The 19,470-nt window shown below is 42.7% G+C and overlaps 1 protein-coding gene across 1 annotated transcript in view; it reads right to left on the bottom strand.

Moving 5' to 3' along the window:
* Positions 1-598: 598 nt before the first annotated feature.
* Positions 599-19,470, bottom strand: part of LOC147727163 (uncharacterized) — a 41,270-nt gene continuing 22,398 nt past the window's right edge. The window contains exons 3-4 of the mRNA XM_086963580.1: positions 1,897-2,315; positions 599-1,633 (exon numbers count right to left, since the gene is read on the bottom strand). Of these exons, the coding sequence (XP_086819706.1) occupies positions 599-1,633; positions 1,897-2,315 (1,454 nt within the window). The remainder of the gene's footprint in view (positions 1,634-1,896; positions 2,316-19,470) is intronic.

The raw sequence follows: 19,470 nt of genomic DNA on the forward strand, positions 1-19,470 counted from the left end.
CCTCAACCCCTCAACACCCAGCCAAAGGAGATACAACCGGGCACACAAGAGCACACGCAATGTTGTTGAGAGAACATTTGGTATATTGAAAAGTAGGTTCAGATGCTTGCACAAGAGCGGAGGTGCAAGGCAGTATACCCCCATTACCTGCTGTAAGATCATTGCTGCCTGTGCTATGTTGCACAATCTGGCTGTTAAGAAGGGGACTGAGGTGGAGTTATCTGACTATGGGGATCATGACGACGACATTGCTGTGCCTGAAAGACAACCTGCTGGAGTGTCAAGACCAAGTGATGGCAGATACAGACGTGATGACATAGCACACAACTATTTCTGAGTAAGTGAAGACACTGAGCTATAGTGAAAGCACAAGATTCTGTTTAATTAGATTTGTAAAGATTTATTGAAGAACAAAAGTGCAACAGTAAGCATTTGACATCAATGCTCACAGTGAGCAAACACACTCAGACAGGTGTAGAATCCACCAACCATACTTGTACATAGTCACTTGGCTGGTTGCAATGGCACAAATGTGCAAATAACACTGTATTAACTATAAATCAAATGTCCATTGGCAGTAGGCCATCGTTACAACTGTTCATTTTCGCACACGCTTTGCACTGGCAGGTGTCTGTGGCTCAGCCTCTTCACTGGGCGTTTGGCCTATAGCCTCACCCTGTCGCCTGCTGCTCCTCCTTGGCTCTACGCCATGGGGGCTAGCTGTGCTGCTCCTACTGGTGCTACCTTCAGTGTCCGGCACGTCTACAGCAGAACTTTGTGCACTTTGTGCATTGAGTAGGGCCTCCAGCGCACCGGTCATTCCAGCTATGCCCCTTGTCAACTGGTTGCTATTATGAGTCAGGACTACCTGGCTATTGATGCTACGCCTGCATAGCAGGGATGTGGCTGTAGCCAGCTGCTCCATGGATTTCTCTGTTCTCTCTGCGCACTGCCTGTCCCTGCGCCTTGCACTAATATCAGAGTCAAGTTTTGTGCACAGTTGCTGTATGCCTGTTGCCATGCTCTGGTTGACTATCACCAGCTCTTTTATGCCCTTGCTAATTTCTTCCATGTTGATGTTCATGTTTCGCATTTGTCTTTGACAGGCCATGATGCCCTTGCCCTGCATCCTCTGAATCCTGACCATGGCTCCCTCCAGGCCTTTGAAGACACTGGAACCCTCCCCATGTGCACCTTCATCCCTTCCTTGCACTGTGCGCCTTCTAGTGGTACCTGGTACAGGCTCTGTGCTAGGCTGCAGTGTGGCAGTGATGTGAGCTTGTAACAAGTTAAGTGAGTCTTCACCCACCATTTCATCAGCACCTGTCTCCATTTCCGGCAGTGGGGGAACAACATGCCTCCTGCCAGGGTGTGCAACAGGTGTTTCTACAACAAGGGATGCATGCATTTCTGGTGATGAGACCAATAGTGGTGACTGTGAAGGAATTGGGGAGCCCTGCATTTCTTCACTGATGTCAGTTTCTTGGGAGGGTGGCTGCCCACTCGGAACACCTGTGTCCTGGGATGCACTGGGCTCTGGCTCCTGACTGTCATCCCTCTGGGGTGCCGTGCCCTCTGCCTCCTCAGACTGCCTTCTGGATGTGAGACCTGTGGACATATGAGCACATATCAGCTAGGTGTAAATGTGTCACAGTCACTACAATTAAACATGTTACATTGCACTTTGTACATGCTGCCTGCCCTTCATTTTGTCAGCATTCATTTGAATTATGTGTTGGTTACAGTGCTGTGTGACATGGTCTTCCAATGACTAACTACATGTAACATGATGCATTGGTACAGTTTTGCACAGGCACCATGGGACTGAGGCAACTTAGCTGCAAGGGGTGAGGGATGTATGGGGGTGGGAGGGGGATAGCTGTACATGCATCTTACCTTTTTTTTTGCAGATTGCGCAGAGCTGTCCACTTCTCCCAGTCCATGGACACTGTCAGCCTCCAGGGTTGTGGCTACCAGCTCCTCCAGCTCGGTGAGGGGGGGTGCAGTGTTCTTTCCTCGACCTGTTTGCTGTGACTGTTTGTGGCGGTCAGCCAATTTTTTCTTCGTGAGGCTCCTTAGGTCATAGAACCTCTTCTTTAAATCTTCAGTGCGTCTGGTGGTGACTCCCACTGCATTTACTTTATCTTTGATTTCCAGCCAAAGTTTCCTTTTTGTTGATTCTGGCACAGTTAGGGACTGCTTTCCAAAAAGTCTGTGGTGTACCTTTACCACCTCCTCAACAAGGAGCTGTAGCTCCTGTCTACTGAATTTAAGCTTTCTTTTCCTTTCAGCCTGCTCAGTGTCCCTGCTGCTTTCTATGTTGAAGTTTTGAGTGAATACACAAGCTCTGTCTGCTGCTTCTGCTGCTCCCAGTCTCTCGGCTCGAACTGCCTTTCCTGAACCTTCTAATTAGTTGCACCTGCCTGTGGGGCCACTCCCTGGAGAGTAGGGGGAGGGTGGTTGCACCTGTTTGGCTGTTGTGTTAAGTTTCACTTTTGTTTGTTGTCCGTCGCGGGAATTACCGATCGGTATTTACCGATCGGTATTTACCGATCGGTAGATACCGATCGGTAGATACCGATCGGTAGATACCGATCGGTGGATACCGATCGGTAGATACCGATTGGTATCTACCGATCTTTTAATACCGAATTTTAAGGATTCGTTAAAAAATCCAAATGTTGGTACCTACATCCCATTTACCGATTTTGAAATACCGAATCGGTAAAATTCGGTAATATTCGGTATTTCAAAATCGGTAAATGTGATTTACCTACATCTGGCCCTAAGTTCTTAACTAGCAATTTTTCACACCATCAATACAGGAAAGAGGGAAACTCCTTATTGGAATTAAGGCCCAAGTATACTGTTCAAAGTTACAATTTCCATTTTCTTTCAATCTTTCTGAGAAGAAGTTCTCTATCTTCTCCGCTTTCATTACTCTTAACTTGTTCTACTGCATGGAACCAGATTAACTTTTCTGTTGAATGATCTTGATGTAAATGAGTCGCTATTGGTTACTTGTCATCGCAATATTTAATCACCCTGACATATTCCTATATGCATATTTTCAGTTGTCCTGTGCTGCTACGAACATATATCTTGCCACAGGCACATCCAATCACATAAATGGTAAAAATGGTGTTACAGTTTATGAATGAATGTATTTCATGTTTTTTCCGAGTGTTGTATTTGAACAAAAGTGTCTTATTATTGCCCAAGTGGCACACAGAACAGCTCCCACATGTAAAAAGCCTTTGGCTTACATGGTAACCAGGTTGCTAAACCCAATTCTGTTTTATTAGCCTTCACATGCTGGGACAAAGAGATTGTCTACGGGTGATTAACTTCTGATATGCAATTTTAAGTTTTGATGTAACAGTCCCTTGGGCATTGCTATCGAATCAAGAAGATGCCTATTCTTATGCAATATATTATTGATGTTATTACTGTACGTATTTTACTGTGTTGAGAAAATGACTTCACTCTTCATATAAGCCTCCTTTTTCTCATATTTCTTATTCGTAGAAAGAGTATCTTTCCTTTTCTATCTCTTACCTTCTACATATGTCATGTTAAAAAACATTGTAAATTGATACTTGTATAGCGCACTACTCACCCGCAAGGGTCTCAAGGCGCTTGTACGAATACTGCTGTGGAACCCATCCTGGCTTTCCCTGTGAGGCGTCCACTCCTGGGCACCCCCAAGGTGGAGGCCATGCATCCTTAGCGTTGGGGGGTCATTGTGGAGATTAAGCAAGCTAGTGCCCAGAGTTGCAGAGTGGGACTCACTGATTGGAATAGGCACCGAGGTGAGAATTATCAGGTCCATGGAATTTTTGAGCCCAAGACCCGCCGAGGTGGGGAATTGAACCCTGGTCCTGGGCTAGACTTCTGCATCAGGGTCTGCCGCTCTAACCATTGAGCCACACTTCTCCATTCTTCACTATAGCCTCGTTCTTTAAAGTCTTTCATAGAAGGCCTTATACTGACTACATTTGTGTCGGGCTCTCACCATCTCGCCATAAGGTATGGCATTGATGGTGGTTTTAGGATGTGCACTTTTGGCATGGAGCACACTGTTACATGCATTTTTTTAAATTAAAAATATCACCCTGGAATGTACCCTCATGTATGAAGAGTCTTAGATCAAGAAAGTCAATCTCCTGCCTATGATATTTTAAGGTTAGACTTACATTGAACCTATTCATATTCAAATATGTGTGATATGCCATATGATTCTCTGTGGTCCAATTCCAGATCATGATATTATTATTGATGTATCATCTGTAGAAAATCACACCAGGTTCTTGACCCCAGGCCCCAGGCATGACCCAACTCAAACAATCCCGTAAAAGGTTCACATAAGATGGAGCAAAACAGGAGCCCATGGCAGTTCCCTGTTTCTGAAGGTACCAGGCGCTATTATACAAACATTTTTTGTTAGTATAATTTCCGCCATTTCAAGAAGCATATGTGTATGTTCTAAGTGACTAGCATTTCTTTTGTACAGAGAAAAACCTCAGAGACTCCATTCCATAGGACATCTTCAAACATGTATAAAGACTCTTGGCATCCATCGTTACAAACAACAGATGTGCCATGGGGGCAAGATGGCGGCCGCTGTGGTGGCTGTGAGAGAGGCTTGTGAAGTGCCCTCCCGTATAATAGCCTCCTTGTGAATTTCTCCCTACCTACGGCTCTCACGGGGGTACATGATGTGGATATAATGCTGTGGCGCTACCTGTCAAGATCGGGCGTTGGCTCCCGCTCCCTACCGTCTGTGAAGAATGCGCTTGTCTGGCAGCGCTACACCGCCTTTGCCCAGTGGCGTCTTCATTGTGCTAGCAGCGGCACTGTTGTCGGCGTTGGCCTTGGTCTTGGTGGCGCCGGGAGTGGGGGGCCGGCACTGGTGCACTGCGCTGCATGGAACTGCCCGTTGTTTTCTCTGCCTGCTGCTCCCCTCTCACGCTGCAGTTCGGTATGGCTCTGAAGGGAAGAGGAAGGGGTGCAAAGGGGGCAGCCGCAACAGTAGCAGCTTCTTTAACGGCCTCGGCAGTGGCCGCAAGTGGTACTGCGGCAGCAGCTGCTCCTCTTCAGCCTGGGGACGGATTAGGCTCACAGAATAGCAGCTGCTCTGTGGGTTATGTTCGGGTCAGTGAGCTACAGAAGGCAGATTCAGAGACACCAGCGGTGGCAGTGGCGTCGGTATCACAAAACAGTGGAGGTATGCAGCATGCTATGCCTGTGTAGGAACGGTTAATCCTTATTATTTTCAAGAAAAAACCTGCATTAAGAGGTAACCCAGAGGAGCTACTTGATTGTCAGCCTACAGGACAGGTAGGGGACTCTAGTGGCAACATTGTAGCAGCAGTAACTATTGGAGATGAGAGTGCTTTGAATGTAGCAGCGAATGTAGCAGTGAATTTGAATAGTGTTGTGAGCAGCGCTACTGTAGCAAATCCTGGGAATCCCACAGAGGAAATTTTGAATGATTTAGAGTCAGCCGGATCTGGTGGGAAGTTCTATTCTATGTCAAATGTCTCTAATGTCTCGGAGATTGAGAGCCCAGCAGGGGATTGAGCTGATGAAATTGATTCTCAGCATGAGGAAGATGACCCTAGCTCTGAACTTTCTATGAGCCAAGAGACAGTGCGAAAAACACAAGATCCTGGTAATCCTCTTTTCAAGGGGATTCCGACTCCTGTTGGCCAGCCTGTATGGGACCATTCACCCTTATCTCATCCTGAGGGCGAAGGTGGTGGCGCTAGTTCTGGCTTAAAGTTTGATGGAGATGGAAATGGTGAAATTACGCTTAACACCATAAATAGGGTGATAATGGCTCACAAGGAGGAAACAAAGGCTGAAAGCCTACAGACCCATGGCACTGTCCTGAAGCTACAGAATACTGTGCGTCGAATTGCTAAGCCATGAACGGAAATTTCAACAAGGGTTATAGAGGCAGAAGAGAGGATCTCGGCAATGGAAGATCAGTTAGTCCAACAGAAGACAACGGTTACAGCGTTACAAAAAATTAAGGAAGACACTGACTGGAAATTAACTGACCTTGAAAATCAATCCAGACGGAACAATCTTCGCGTTTTGGGGGTTTCGGAAGGCAGGGAGGGAAAGGATGTGAGGCGATATATTATAGAATTGTTTACTGAGGCCTCACTTGATTTAAAACAGTGGAACTGGGAGACCGAGATTATCAGAGCTCACAGATTTCCTTTTGTCCAGAGAGGGGCCACAGGAGGCTCCAAGGATAAACCTAGGGCAATACTGATCTGCCTGAATAACTATCTGCTACGCGAAGACTTATATGATCTTGCAAGGCCAGACAGGAGGAGAACTGCCAAGGGGTGTGACTTCTTTGTACACCCACATTTCTGTCAGGCTACAGTCCAACAGAGATGGAGATTACGTCAGCTAATCTCAGCTTTTCAGGCTAAAGGGGGGCAGGCGTTCCTTCTGAACCCTGCAAAGCTAAAAGTTGAATACAAAGAAAAGTCTTATTTTTTTGTATCAGAGATTAAGGCAGAAGAATTCTTGAAAACAATGTGAAACTAGTTTGTGAAGATAGCATGTACTTATGCATTTCTTGTCTTTTTCTTCCCTGGTGATTCTTTAGCACTGGTAATAGTGTGTGTAATGGGCCATCGTGAGGAAAACGGGCTTATGGGAGATTTTGGGGGGCTGCGGGGGGTGCATTTCACAACTCTCTTTCCATCATTGAGGACATGGTCCTTACGTCTCATTTGGGGGGGGATCTGGAGGGAGAGGAAGCTGGGTGGGTAGGGTGGAGAGAGAGGGGAGGTGGGCACTGTGGACTGGTGTTGGGTGAGGACGAGGGTTTATGACTATGACTATTTTGTTTTGGAGAGGAATTGTTGTGTTATAGCTTGACTTGGTTGAAAAAAACAGATAAAATCTCCTGAATGAATAAGGATGGGACGTTTCTTATTTTGTACATGGAACATCTGTGGATTAAACGATAAAAGAAAGAGAGGGGTGTTGGCCCAGATGCTGAGGACTCAACAGTATGATTTGTTATGCTTACAGGAAACACATATAGCCTGGAATAATCATAAAGTGTTACGGGAGCTGGGAATGGAACTGCTAGGCTGCACTAAGCAAGGGTCTAATATTAGAGGAGTAGCAATTTTTATGAGATATGGCCTGGGAGTGAAGAGGCGGGTGAAAGAGAACAGTTACGGATGTTGGGTCATTGTGGAACCGGTTATTAATGGTCTCCCAGTGACAATTTGTGCGGTGTACGGACCTAATTTGAATGATCAGGAAGTCTTACATCATTTAAGTATCGAATTAGCAGAGTGGCCAACCCCATTAGTTTTATGTGGGGACTTTATTATTCATTTGGAGGGGGATTTGGATATTGGGAGTAATTGTCCCTACATGGGGAAAAAGCCCAAAGTCTTTAAAGCTATCAAAGGGTTAATCAGAGAGTTAGGTTTGGTCGACGTATGGGTGAATCAAAGGGTTAGTACTCCAGGGTATACATTCTACTCTGCTCCACATAGGAAGCATGTCCGTTTAGATTATTTTTTTATTTCAGGGGAGCTGGTGGCGAACACTAAAATAGAAATAATGCAGAGAATTATTTTGGCTCACAATCCTTTATTAATGGATTGTGGCTTGAAGGCTCATTGTCAATGTAAGCCATGGACCTTTGAGCGTAATCTATTGCTTTTTCCGGAATACTCTGAGCACATGTGTACCTGGATACCAGATTTCTTTAGGATAAATCAAGGCATAGCCCTGCCTCGATTGTCTGGGATGCATTTAAACCAGGTGTTAGGGGAGCTACAACGAGCTATTCGATTGGGAAGCAATGCAAAAGAAAATAAAGAAATTAGAGATCGAATGATGCAACTAAGGCTCTTGGAGATACAGCTTTCGGCTGAACTCTCTCACCAGTGGAGTATAGAGGATACTTTAAAGTCAATATCTATTATGAAAATTAGAATTCACCAGCATTTTGTAGAAAAAACAGCTAGTAAGTTATCTGTTTATAGAGCTCAGGTTTAGGAATTGGGTGAGGACGCTGGGAAAAGCAAAAAGACTCCGGCAAAGGGAAAGTATGAATGGAATATTTAAGCTATGTGATCATAACGATAAGGTCGCGGAGTCACCAAATGATATTCTGAAAGTTTTCAGTAGATTTTATGCTGAGTTATATACAGAAGACATAACAACAAATATAGAAGGGCATATGGAGGAATTTTGCGGGAATATAGGAACTAACAAAATTTCAGAGGAGGACAATGTGGCGTTAGCAGCAGGTGTTACATGGGAGGAGGTGAAAATGGCGATTTTATCTTTAGCTAGTGGTAAAGCGGTTGAGCCCGATGGAATTCCCCTTGAATTCTATAGAACGTTTTGTCGTGTTTTGAAGCCAGAGCTTATGTCTCTGTTTCAAAATGTGCAACAAGGGGTAGCACCAGATTCATGGAGGAAAACCACGATAGTTGTTTTTTAAAAAGAAGGGGAAGCCTGAGCTGTCACCCTCCTCATACAGACCCATATCGCTAATCAACTCTGACAGCAAAATATATTCCAAAATTCTCGCTTTGCGCCTTGTGATGGTTGTTTCCCCACTAGTAGCTAGTGCACAGCACAGCTTTATCCCAGTAAGTGATACTGCTGATCATGTCAGAAGAGTTATTACTCTCCTGGATTGGGCACAAGAAACAGACTCTGTACTAGGGGTGATCCTGTTGGATGCCGAAAATGCGTTCAACAGGGTCTCTTGGGGTTACTTGTGGGAAGTCCTGAGGTGGAAAGGATTTTGCCCATCATTTATCCAAGCTGTTGAGACCCTATATATGAATCCAGTGGCTTCAATACAGATTTCAGGGTTGCTGTCTAGTGAATTTAACATTAGCCGCGGTACACGTCAAGGGTGTCCGTGCTCTCCTCTTTCATTTGCTTAATATATTGATTTATTCTTGTGTAAAGTTAACAGTCATGAAGATATGAATGGGGAATTTATAGTGCGCAAACTTAACCCAGAGGGCATCAAGGTATCAAACCAATCAAGATATCCAACCAATTAGATTGAGTGGAGTTGATTACAGAGCATTGGAATATGTCTATGATATTCTTGTAGTATCTGGGGACTTGCCAGTTGCTTCTTCAATAATCAGAATGTTAGCTATACAGTTTGGCTCTTTTTCAGGGTATAAGCTTAATGTTGGAAAAACGCAAGTGCTGTATCATGGGCCAGATCCCCCGGCCGGTGTAGCTGTTGTGACAGAGGCCACATATCTAGGAATCAAAATCACTTCTAAGGTGGACGAGATTCCAGCCCTGAATATTTTACCTGTCATAGAAAAGGTTAATACTACTCTAGAAAGGTTTGATCACCTGCACCTTTCTTTGCATGGCGGATACAATGTTATAAAAATGCTTGTCCTTCCCAAATTCTTGTATATGTTCAGGACTATCCCTTTGGAGTTTTCTAGTTTAGTGTTTTTAAAATTAGATAGAGTCTGTGTAAGATTTTTGTGGGGATGTCGTAGAACAAGAAGGGCCCATAAAAAATTATTCTTCCAAGGAATCGGGGAAACTGGGGTGTTCCGCATTTTATAATGTACTGTTGGGCAGCCATGTTACAGATTATGGGGCTATTGATTCTGGGTTGCAAAGCCCCTACTTCTACATTTCATAGACCATCAATTTATGAGCTTATTATGGGTGAGCAGGCCAATGGCTTGTTAGTGACTATTCTAGAGCCATCGTATTACAAGAAAACAAGGTTCAAGACTCTTCGGGCAGCTTATCGAGTGTGGGAACAAATTAAACAGGTATGTCAAATTCCAAAAGTGAATTTGTATACTCCGTTTAATGCCACAGGGACTCTCCCTTCAATTTTTAGAGATCAGGTTATTTTTAAATGGGATAGAAAAGGCATCTCTTGCTTAAGCAATCTAATGGATCAAGGGGAATTGATGTATTTTTCTGAGCTTAAAGAAAAATTTGTCTTGGATAGGGGAGACTTTTTCAAATATACGCAAATTCGTAGTTTTTTGGCTAAACTTGGCCCTGATAGAGGATTGCAGTTTGAAAAAATTCAGTTAATTGAGAAAATGAGAAAGAAGACAATATTAGGGCAATATTATCAGCAAATAGTTGCTTACCTCTCAGATGAACTGGATAGTTGTCAACTTAAATGGGAGCAAAAATTAGGGGTGGTCGGCCTTAATATCAATAAATCCTTGGAACTTGCTAATAGTGTACTGGTTACAGGTAGACATCGCAGTCAGCATTATATGGCTCTATGGGATTTATATTATTCACCTAGGAAGGTGTCTCGGTGGGGGAAAACAGGTGGGGACAAGTGCAACCGTTGTGGGCTGCTGGCGGCTGACTCTATTCATATGTTCTTTTCATGCCCAAATCTGACCAGGTTTTTTCAGGATTTGGAAGGGTTTTTAAATATTTTGTTCCAAAACCAGATAACTTTAACAGGTGAACTAGTGATTTTGTGGGTGGGTTTGGAGGAATGTTCTGTTATAATGAGTTATGCTGAAGTAGCACTTTTGTTTATAATGATGACAGTGGTTAGGGCATGCATCACTAGTGAGTGGATTAGCTCTGAACCTCCAACCTTCTTGAATTGGACAGCGAGATTGTTGGCTATGTTCAGTTTTGAGACAGTAATTTATAGAAGCAAAGGGAGGAGAAAGAGAATACTCGGGGCGGAAATCTGGGCTCCTATATGAGAGTGGATGTTGGGTAGGGCAGATGGGCCAAATAGTGGTCAGGCGAGCTCAGGGACTTAAATATAGTCTGAGGGTCTGAAAGCAACAACTACAGGTTAAAAAGGGAGGGAAGGAAAGGAAAAAAAAAAGGATGAGCTTGTCTCAACTCGTCTGTTTGTGCTTATTTATTGATTTCTTTATTGTATTTTGTAAGTGACTTTTTCTTTTTTTTTTTGATGCACCATGTCATCTTATTTCATTTTCTGTTAGAACAACTAATTTGTATCTGTCAGGGCTCTGTGATGTTCCTCTCTGTTTCAATTTCCTTTTTAAAAAAAAATAAAAAATTCTCTTCCTTTTGTGTCATGGTCATTTCGATTGATGGATATGTACAGTTCTCAATGTGCTTGGGAAAAAAACCCAATAAATATAACAATAAAAAAAATAACAGATCTGCTATGTCTCATTTAAAATCTTCAAGCTTACCAAGGATAACTTTACTATTCCTCAAGTATGAATGGAGATGCTTAACATGGGGCTGCAAATATTCATCTGTATATTCTGCCAGTTGTTCAGTGGGGGACCAATTTCCTGATATATTCGGCCTACCTGGTGGTGATTGTCTTGCCTTGTGAATTGTTGGGAGGCTATATATGCATGGGAAAGGTAAATGTTTTGCCAAAAGATATTTGTATTTTAGATCTGTGAAGAGGCATATCTCATGCCATTCCCTGAGTCGTATGAGGAATGAGCAAAAATGAAAATAATTATCGTGAGGGGCATTATGGTTACGATATATCCTATGTTTTAGTAGTTAGATGATAAGTTGAAATGTATTGTGGAACATATGGATCAAATGAATTTGGTTTTTATATGAAACTAGTTAGAATTGTAACTTAAATGTGGGATTGAATTATATCCTGTTGATCTGAAATTATGAGTGAATATATTAGCTTAACAAGTGATGTTCATGTCTTAGACAGGGATACTGAATCAGGAGGAAAGTGTAATCCGGGTTTTGTTTTTAAAGAACGGACTGGTTGGTGAATGCTTCACTTGTTTTCAAGACATACAACCAATGAGGTACATACCAATAGCTACGTAGAATGAAAACTTGCATTGAGAAATAAGGAGAAATACATTTTGACACTAAATGTTCAATTGGGCATCCTGCCCTTATAGTGAATTACATGTTACATGAACTGATTATAATATAGCCCATCCTCTCCTCTAGCAATTAATTACAGTGTGCAATCAATAATAGATGTATAATGCATAGATGATTTTTATTATGAGCTTCTATTGTTACATCAGATTAATTGATGCTAAATGGATTTTGGATATTATATGTAAGAAGCAAAATTGTGTGGTGACACACATGGTTTTAATGTATATTTATTCCTCGTACTTTTGTAGCCCTGAAGAAGTCTCGTGTAGAGACGAAACGTGTTGGCGAATTTTTGTGACCACTATTGGAGAGCTGGTTTTATTATTAGAAGAGAAAGAAGACATGAATAAAAAAGGATCATTTTAAGAAAACTGATATTGAGTATGCGCATTAAATTTCAAATCAGAGCATAAGGCAAAATTTAGCAACATGGCTGAAAATATCAGGGAAATACATTGCTTGGGGCATTCTGATTAATTGTTTTGACTGGGTGCAACATGTCACCCTTAATCTGTATTGTAACATTATAAACACTGTCTGGAGAATTTATATGTCTACCTATTGACCAAGTCATGTTCCGCATAACTATCCATTGTTCAGCGCGCGTTTTTGCTAGTCCAGCTACTTTCTTCTTTATGAAGTATTTCTTTGAATCTAGACCTTTCACTTCTTTTTTCACCCTAACCATGGTCTCTCTTCTTGCTTCACCTTTCTGCTTGCTATACTTGTCGTTTCAACAATACTCAGTCCATTCATTTCTCTCTATCCATTCACCATCAGAGTCCTGAAAAGAACGAGATGAACAACTATGAAAATACTGATACCCATCTGGCCATTTGATTTTATCACAGTCCATCACATTGCAAACACCTCCACTAGACTCCTGAGGTGACAGAGATCCAGTTCAGTTTTTTCTGTTGTACCCTCAGTGTCTTTTTAGTTTCAGATGTGGTTTAACAGTCCATGAACCCAGTGTCTGGCCCACAGATATATAAGTTTCAGATATTATTTCTGGCAGTTCGAGTTCAGGATCCTGAAAAGGAACAGCTGTAAATCTCTGGAGAATGGCCAGAGCTGCTGCTTCTTCTTGATTGTTACTCACAATTATTGAGGAAACAGTTTCAAAATTCTCCATTAATTTTATTCCTAAATCTAGAGTGGTATCAACCCCATTTTCATGTTGTATGTGTCTTAATACATCTATGAGGATAAACCATGCATGTAGTATAGAATCATGGACATATACTTCTTTAAATGTTGCACTCCTATACAGGTGGCACAAGCCAAGGGGATGACTCTTAATCATGATTCTTTGCTTGTCTTGGGGTGAAACTTCCAACTGATTGGTCTTATGAGCAATCCACAAGGCAATTTAATCAGGTTTCACAGGTGTCTTGCCCATGCTGATGTTTATAGTCCCCATGCTGATTTCCTGTATAGCAACCTGTCCCTGTGCAGCAGGTCCTATGGAAGCTTGTCGCCAGTGTATATTTTACAATAAGTATTTCATAAGCCGCCTATGTGTGGAAACTGTATAATATACTACCCCTACCACAGTGGTTCCCAAACTTTTTAGAGCCATGACCCACTTTTTAGAATGACAAACATTCATGACCCACCTACCTTTAATGGACATGAGGAGGAATTTTTTCAATGTAACTAAAGCATTGTGTGGTAGCGCTCTTTTATTTATGGACAGCACATTTTCATTGAAATGGACACTATTTTTGCACAGACATACAGTTTCACTTATAAAACTATATACCATTCAGCACACCAATGATAATGTGTAGAAATGGTATTTGTGAATATCAAACATGTGTGCATCATCAATTAAACTGGTGTTATCTGTTTTGATATTATAAAAATATCTGTTTCCAGCACACCTCAGAATTACAAAAACAACGCACCTCATTTTTCCTTTACGAGCTACTTAAACGCATACAGTTAATTTACAGGCATTTACATTTGTTTGTGTGTTTAAAAAAACAACATCCTAAGACTGTCACATAATTCACTTTAAAAACACAGAGAAAGAAAAGTAAACCGCAATCCCATGTTACAAAATAAGCTGCAACTTGTCAGAAGACATAGTTTGGCAATTGATCTCTATTGGTGATGAATCGCAAGTGTGACAAGATAAAAACAGAATGTAAAGGCATCTTTTTTTTATTGCCTATACTTTCCTGACCCACTAAAAATCAGCTCATGACCAAACCAGTGAGATGCGACCCCCAGTTTGGAAAACACTGCCCTACTATATCATTTAGTGGCAGGTTATTTGGATTTGGAAATTGTGTATATCCGTCTAATACATGCCAGGTGGTATTGTCATTACCTAAAGGATCCAGTCTGACATTTCTATATGTGTGTGGTGGCAAACCACCAAACCAATTTTGGAGTTCCTAGTTGGTTAAGGGAATCTCCAGGTCAGGATATGCTCTATAATGTGCAGGTATTTGTAAGAACATGTCCTGCATTGGCATCTACAGGCTCAAACTCTAGTCATGAGTAAAAAGTTTCAAAGACATACCCTGCATGTACGCTTACCACAAATGTTACAGCGCACCATTGTCGGAGATACCATGTCTTTTGGATTTTGTATGACTGCTGCCATGTAATTTATTTCAACTACAATAGGAGCTGCCATTTTTAACAAACAGATTCAATAAACATTAGATCCAAAATACAGAAAACCAAAGATGGGGAATACCGTTTTAAGAGTTCAGACTAACCTACAGTAAATAGGTGTTAGAAATGGGATTTATGGTTGGCTAGGGCAAGCGCCTAAGCCAGGCAAAAACCACCACTCTAGTCTGGGCAAGGGAGTACAGGCTGAAGATAACCCCTGCTCACCCCCTTGGTAGCTTGACACGGGCAGTAAGGCGTACCCCAGAGGCAATGTGTAAAGCGTTTGCGCAACACACTCACACAGCAGCGATATACTAGGCACACGACCAAAGAAACTCCACACAAGGTTATATAAAAATAGCCTTTGTATTACTCATAAAACACATTAGAAGGGGATCACATATATACACTGTGCCACCTGGCACTCGGTATTACTTTAAAGGGATTATATACACTTACAGGGCCAATCGGGCCACTGTCATAACTATTAGAACCTGCAATGTACAGTTATAGAACCCAGCCAGTAACTACTGGTAAAGGTGCTCCTAGCACCACACGTTTGACATAAACATATTAGGCATACATTCTAAATTAGCACCCGTGCACCACAATAATACCTGCCATGGTGCACATTACATTATACCCTCTTGGGCGTAAATATAACTGCACGATATGCCACAGTATTCCTGAGAGCCCACTGGCCTCCAATCGGCAGTCCCAGCACATCTGCGCTCACTACCTGGACTGCACAAAAGTCCTGAGTAGTTCTTGGGGACTATGAATACGACTCCTCCGTCGAGGTTTACTCCGAATTGCCAAAAGCACCACAATGCCCCCGGTGCATTCTACTTACAGTGTTATTCACGCTTCCGCTGCTTGAGGAGGAATACCCCCCGGGTCTCTGTACACCGAGTACGGGGACGGGGCATACACACCCCTGGACTCAGCTTCCCACCAGCAGATGAGGGGGCAGCTGTCCGTCACCATGCGGTGCAGCTGCTTAAAAATGCCTGGTAGGCACAATCAGACCATTTAAGGGGCCTCCCACTCTGATTTCTCACTCTGGGGCTGCCCGCAATCATGCGGTGCAGCTGCCCTACCAGTAAAAGTGGGAAAGAAAAACAGGTAGTGGGGCTCAGAGTGAAGTTGGCCCCACCCACAGCCAGACATCCTTCGCCTGGCTTCTTGTCTCCTCTCTCTGGCCACAGAGCAGAGTCTCCGGCGGCTTCCCCGCCATGGCAATCTCCAGAAAGGAAAGGGAGAGCACTTCCTTCCTGCAGCTCTCCCCTCCTACTCCTCTTGGATCTTCTTTTTGCCGCCCGGGACACACATGAGGCAGCAGGCTCAACTTCTCCTCCGGCCACGCTCCCGTTAGGCTCAGACAACACGTGGGGCTCTCCCATTCCTAATGGGACCCCCGACCTCAGTCAGTCACAGACTTGCCTGACTTCCAGCAGCCTCTTTGTCACAAGGGCAATCCCCGGCCTCTTCCTCACAAGGGCAATCCCGGCCTGCATTCCCTGCCACTTTTGCTCTTCTCGCAGCTGGGGGCCAGGCAGCAGAGCCCCGGCTGCAGGACCAATTGTTTGGCCACAAGGGCAAGTGAAGCGTGAAGGACATGCCACACAGCGAAGGCACATGTCCTACCTTTTACCTACAGCGCACCCTGCTCATAGAATTCGCTAGAGCCTACCTTAGGGGTGACTGATATGTAGTAAAAATTGAGTCACAGACATGGCAACCACTTTAGGTGCCACGTCACAGCAGCAGTAAACTGTGCGCGCAGGCTCTGCAATGGCAGAGGCCTGAGACAGGTTTGAAAGGCTACTTTGGTGGGTGGTGCAAGTAGCGCTGGAAGCCCACCAGTAGCATTTAATTTACTGGCCCGGGTATATGAGATACCACTTTACAAGGGACTGATAGGTAAATTAAATACACCAAACATTTGTAGACCAATCTTACCAAGTTTACCATAGAGAGCACATGGACTTTAACACTGAACAGTAGTGATAAAGTGCCCAGAGTCATAAAACCACCAACATCAGGCCAGAAAAAATACTAGGAAGAATGCAGAAAGTTCAGGGATGATCCTGCAAAAGGGGCCAAGTCTAACAATAGGGGATTCCTATTTTATCGTAAGGAGGCAACCAAGATTACAATAGACGTCTATGTGTTTTTGTAATGCTTAATTCTTTTGATTGTATTTATTCAAGAACTTCTCAAAAGTCAAGAAAAATCAAAAGCTCTAGCATTGGGCACCAAATGGTACAAATTCTGTGATTTACCAGGTCTGCACTGGGGTTGTTTTTCTAATCCATAAGTACAAGAACTTAGTTCAATGTACTATGCTGAAGACGAAATTCAGTTTGGACTGCAGCCTTATTACTAACCCACTAGGCAGTCCTGCACGGGCAGTGCTACCAGGTTACTTATCAGTCCAATTTAAGGAGTACGGTGGTAATCCAAGCAATCTGTCATTCTTGAACACAATCAAGCATAGTAATAGGATTTGTTTAAATGTTTATTTTAAAAGCGTTAATCTAGTACAGCAATGTGCACAGTTACCACACAAGATGAAAATATGAAAGCAATTATTTATAACATGTTTTAGAAGATTCCTTGTATTTTAGAACCCTCCAGCTATGACTTAGTGTTAGATTATATTTTAGTCATAGCACTGAATTTTAAATTTGCTTTCAGAGTTTCTTAAGGATGATTGCACATTGTACCTGTTGAAAGCTAACGCAAGTGCCGTTTATCAGAGCTCTGCCAGGGATGTAAATCTACTCTGGGTGAAAGAGCAACCTATGCTAGGCTAACCTCTTTAACAGAGAAAGGCTGATATGGAAATTTGGAGTGACCTCTGGCAATAATCTTAGAGCAAAGATGTCGTCTAATCAATGGTCAAATGCTGGACTTTACATAGAGCTTGACTACTGATTGTATCTTACATTTACAAAATAAACGGGCTGTAAACATCAGATTCTTAACAGACTACGTTATCAGGACACAAAATGTATCAGCTCTGTCCACATGTTGATTATAAGCAGTCACTGCTACAACCTTGAGATCTACACTGCAAGGGGCCATACTAGAATTGTGCCACCTGTCTTTGAAGATAATGAACAAGAAGTGAGAAGAATGAAAATGACTGTCACACATTTAGGTAAAGAGTTGCAGGTAGGAAAATTAAAAAACAGGATAAATTAGCCTAACTGAAATAGAGTCGGCCATGGTGTTCACAATAGGATTACTGTTTATTACTTCAGAAGACTTTCATGCGAGAGCCTCCATCCTCCGATTTAGGGGTCGATTGTGAGTCTGGCATCCACGGATCATCAGACTTGTGGGGATGACGCTGCAGCAATATCCTGACAGGGTGGTCGGACAGCCATTGGCCTACCGCAGCCACCAGGGATAAGTTCCCTGGAGGTGGTGTTGCGGTCAGGAGGCATCAATATGTTTGGCGGAAATGCCACGGTCCCGCCAAGCATAATAGAAGTTCCCTCTCCGCTATGGGTTTCATGGCAGTTTCTCCTTCATTAAAACCCTGGCAGAAAAGAAACAAAAAGGCCCCTGTACCTCTGCACCCTGAGGGGCATGCAGGGTGTACAACATGTGCCCCCCTGTGCGCATGCACTCCAGTTCCTCCATGGCATGGACTTTTCAGTCCATGCCATGCAGGTACTGCTTTTGGCATTCCCATTGCTGTGCTCATTTTTAGAGGTATCACTGTGGGAATGCTTAAAAAAGCCCGCCAGACAGGAGGAAACTCCTAATCTGGCAAGCTGCCCAACCATGGCTCTGGCAGTGCAGTGGCAGGACAGACCCAGCGCTGAACCGCCAAAGTTGTAATCAGGACCTAAGAAGAAACTGCTACCATCAGTTAGGAGGCCAGTAGCAACAAAGTGAGACATCCTCCATGAGGCTTACAAATCTTAGCATTGTTTAGAGTTATCAAGAGGTTTAAAATGATTAATTGTGAATGTCCATGGATTCTGGCTTGCAAGTTTTCACTGTATTCAAAGAAGCCAATTAATTAAATATGTTTGCTCTATGTGTATAACATTGTGGATTCATCTATGGCTGAGGAACATTTTTACTAATCATTGGTTGTGATTTTATTTTAAAATGAGACCCATTAATGGTAGATTTTCACAATGTAAGCGTTATTAGAAGTAGGCAATAGTCCTCTGACCAAAATAACATTTTCTTCTTGGATGTGTAACCTATTGGCTTCTTTTAGAAAGATCGGCTTAAATGGTCAAACTTAATTTGATGGACCGCCTATGCAGACTTTCCATTTCAGCTCACAAAGGTGTCCAATTGATTATATTTTGCTCTAGCCCTCAATTACTCATCAACATAATAGCTTTAGGATACTCCACCTAGTAGGTTGTAATTATTGACAAGGCATCTCCAAAGAACCAGTAACTGAGCTCAATCCCTCTTTAAACTTAATTCTCCCTATGCTAGTGGAGTATCATCATCGACTAACTACAAGAATCGATGAGAATTTTATTATGCAGTTTTTCCGTTCATAGGTTCTAACTTACTAAATGGTAACTTAAATATCTGAGGATAATCTCCACAGCATGACAAACAGAGTAGTTGTATGTCTTCTAACACCTACAAAGATGGGCACAGATATTCAAGGGCAACAGGCTTAGTCTTTCTTTAAACATCACAAATGGTTCTATAGATCTTTCCAACAATTAAAAAGTAAACCAAGAAAGTTGTTGATCAGGGCAAAAGAAGAGCATTATACAACAGTCAATATAATGTTAAAACTCAAGGCGGTCTTATTACAATATAGGCAACAGATATGAGAATGCAAACAAAAGTGTTAAGGTTCTAACAGGCTACGTATGATAAAAATAATAAATTCAACTGGCCTGAAAATATGTAGTCACAAATGGGTGTTTAAATAGAATCATCTCATTGAGA

This window comes from Lissotriton vulgaris, chromosome 3_1 (assembly GCF_964263255.1).
Source record: "Lissotriton vulgaris chromosome 3_1, aLisVul1.2, whole genome shotgun sequence".
NCBI classification, from domain to species: Eukaryota; Metazoa; Chordata; class Amphibia; order Caudata; family Salamandridae; genus Lissotriton; species Lissotriton vulgaris.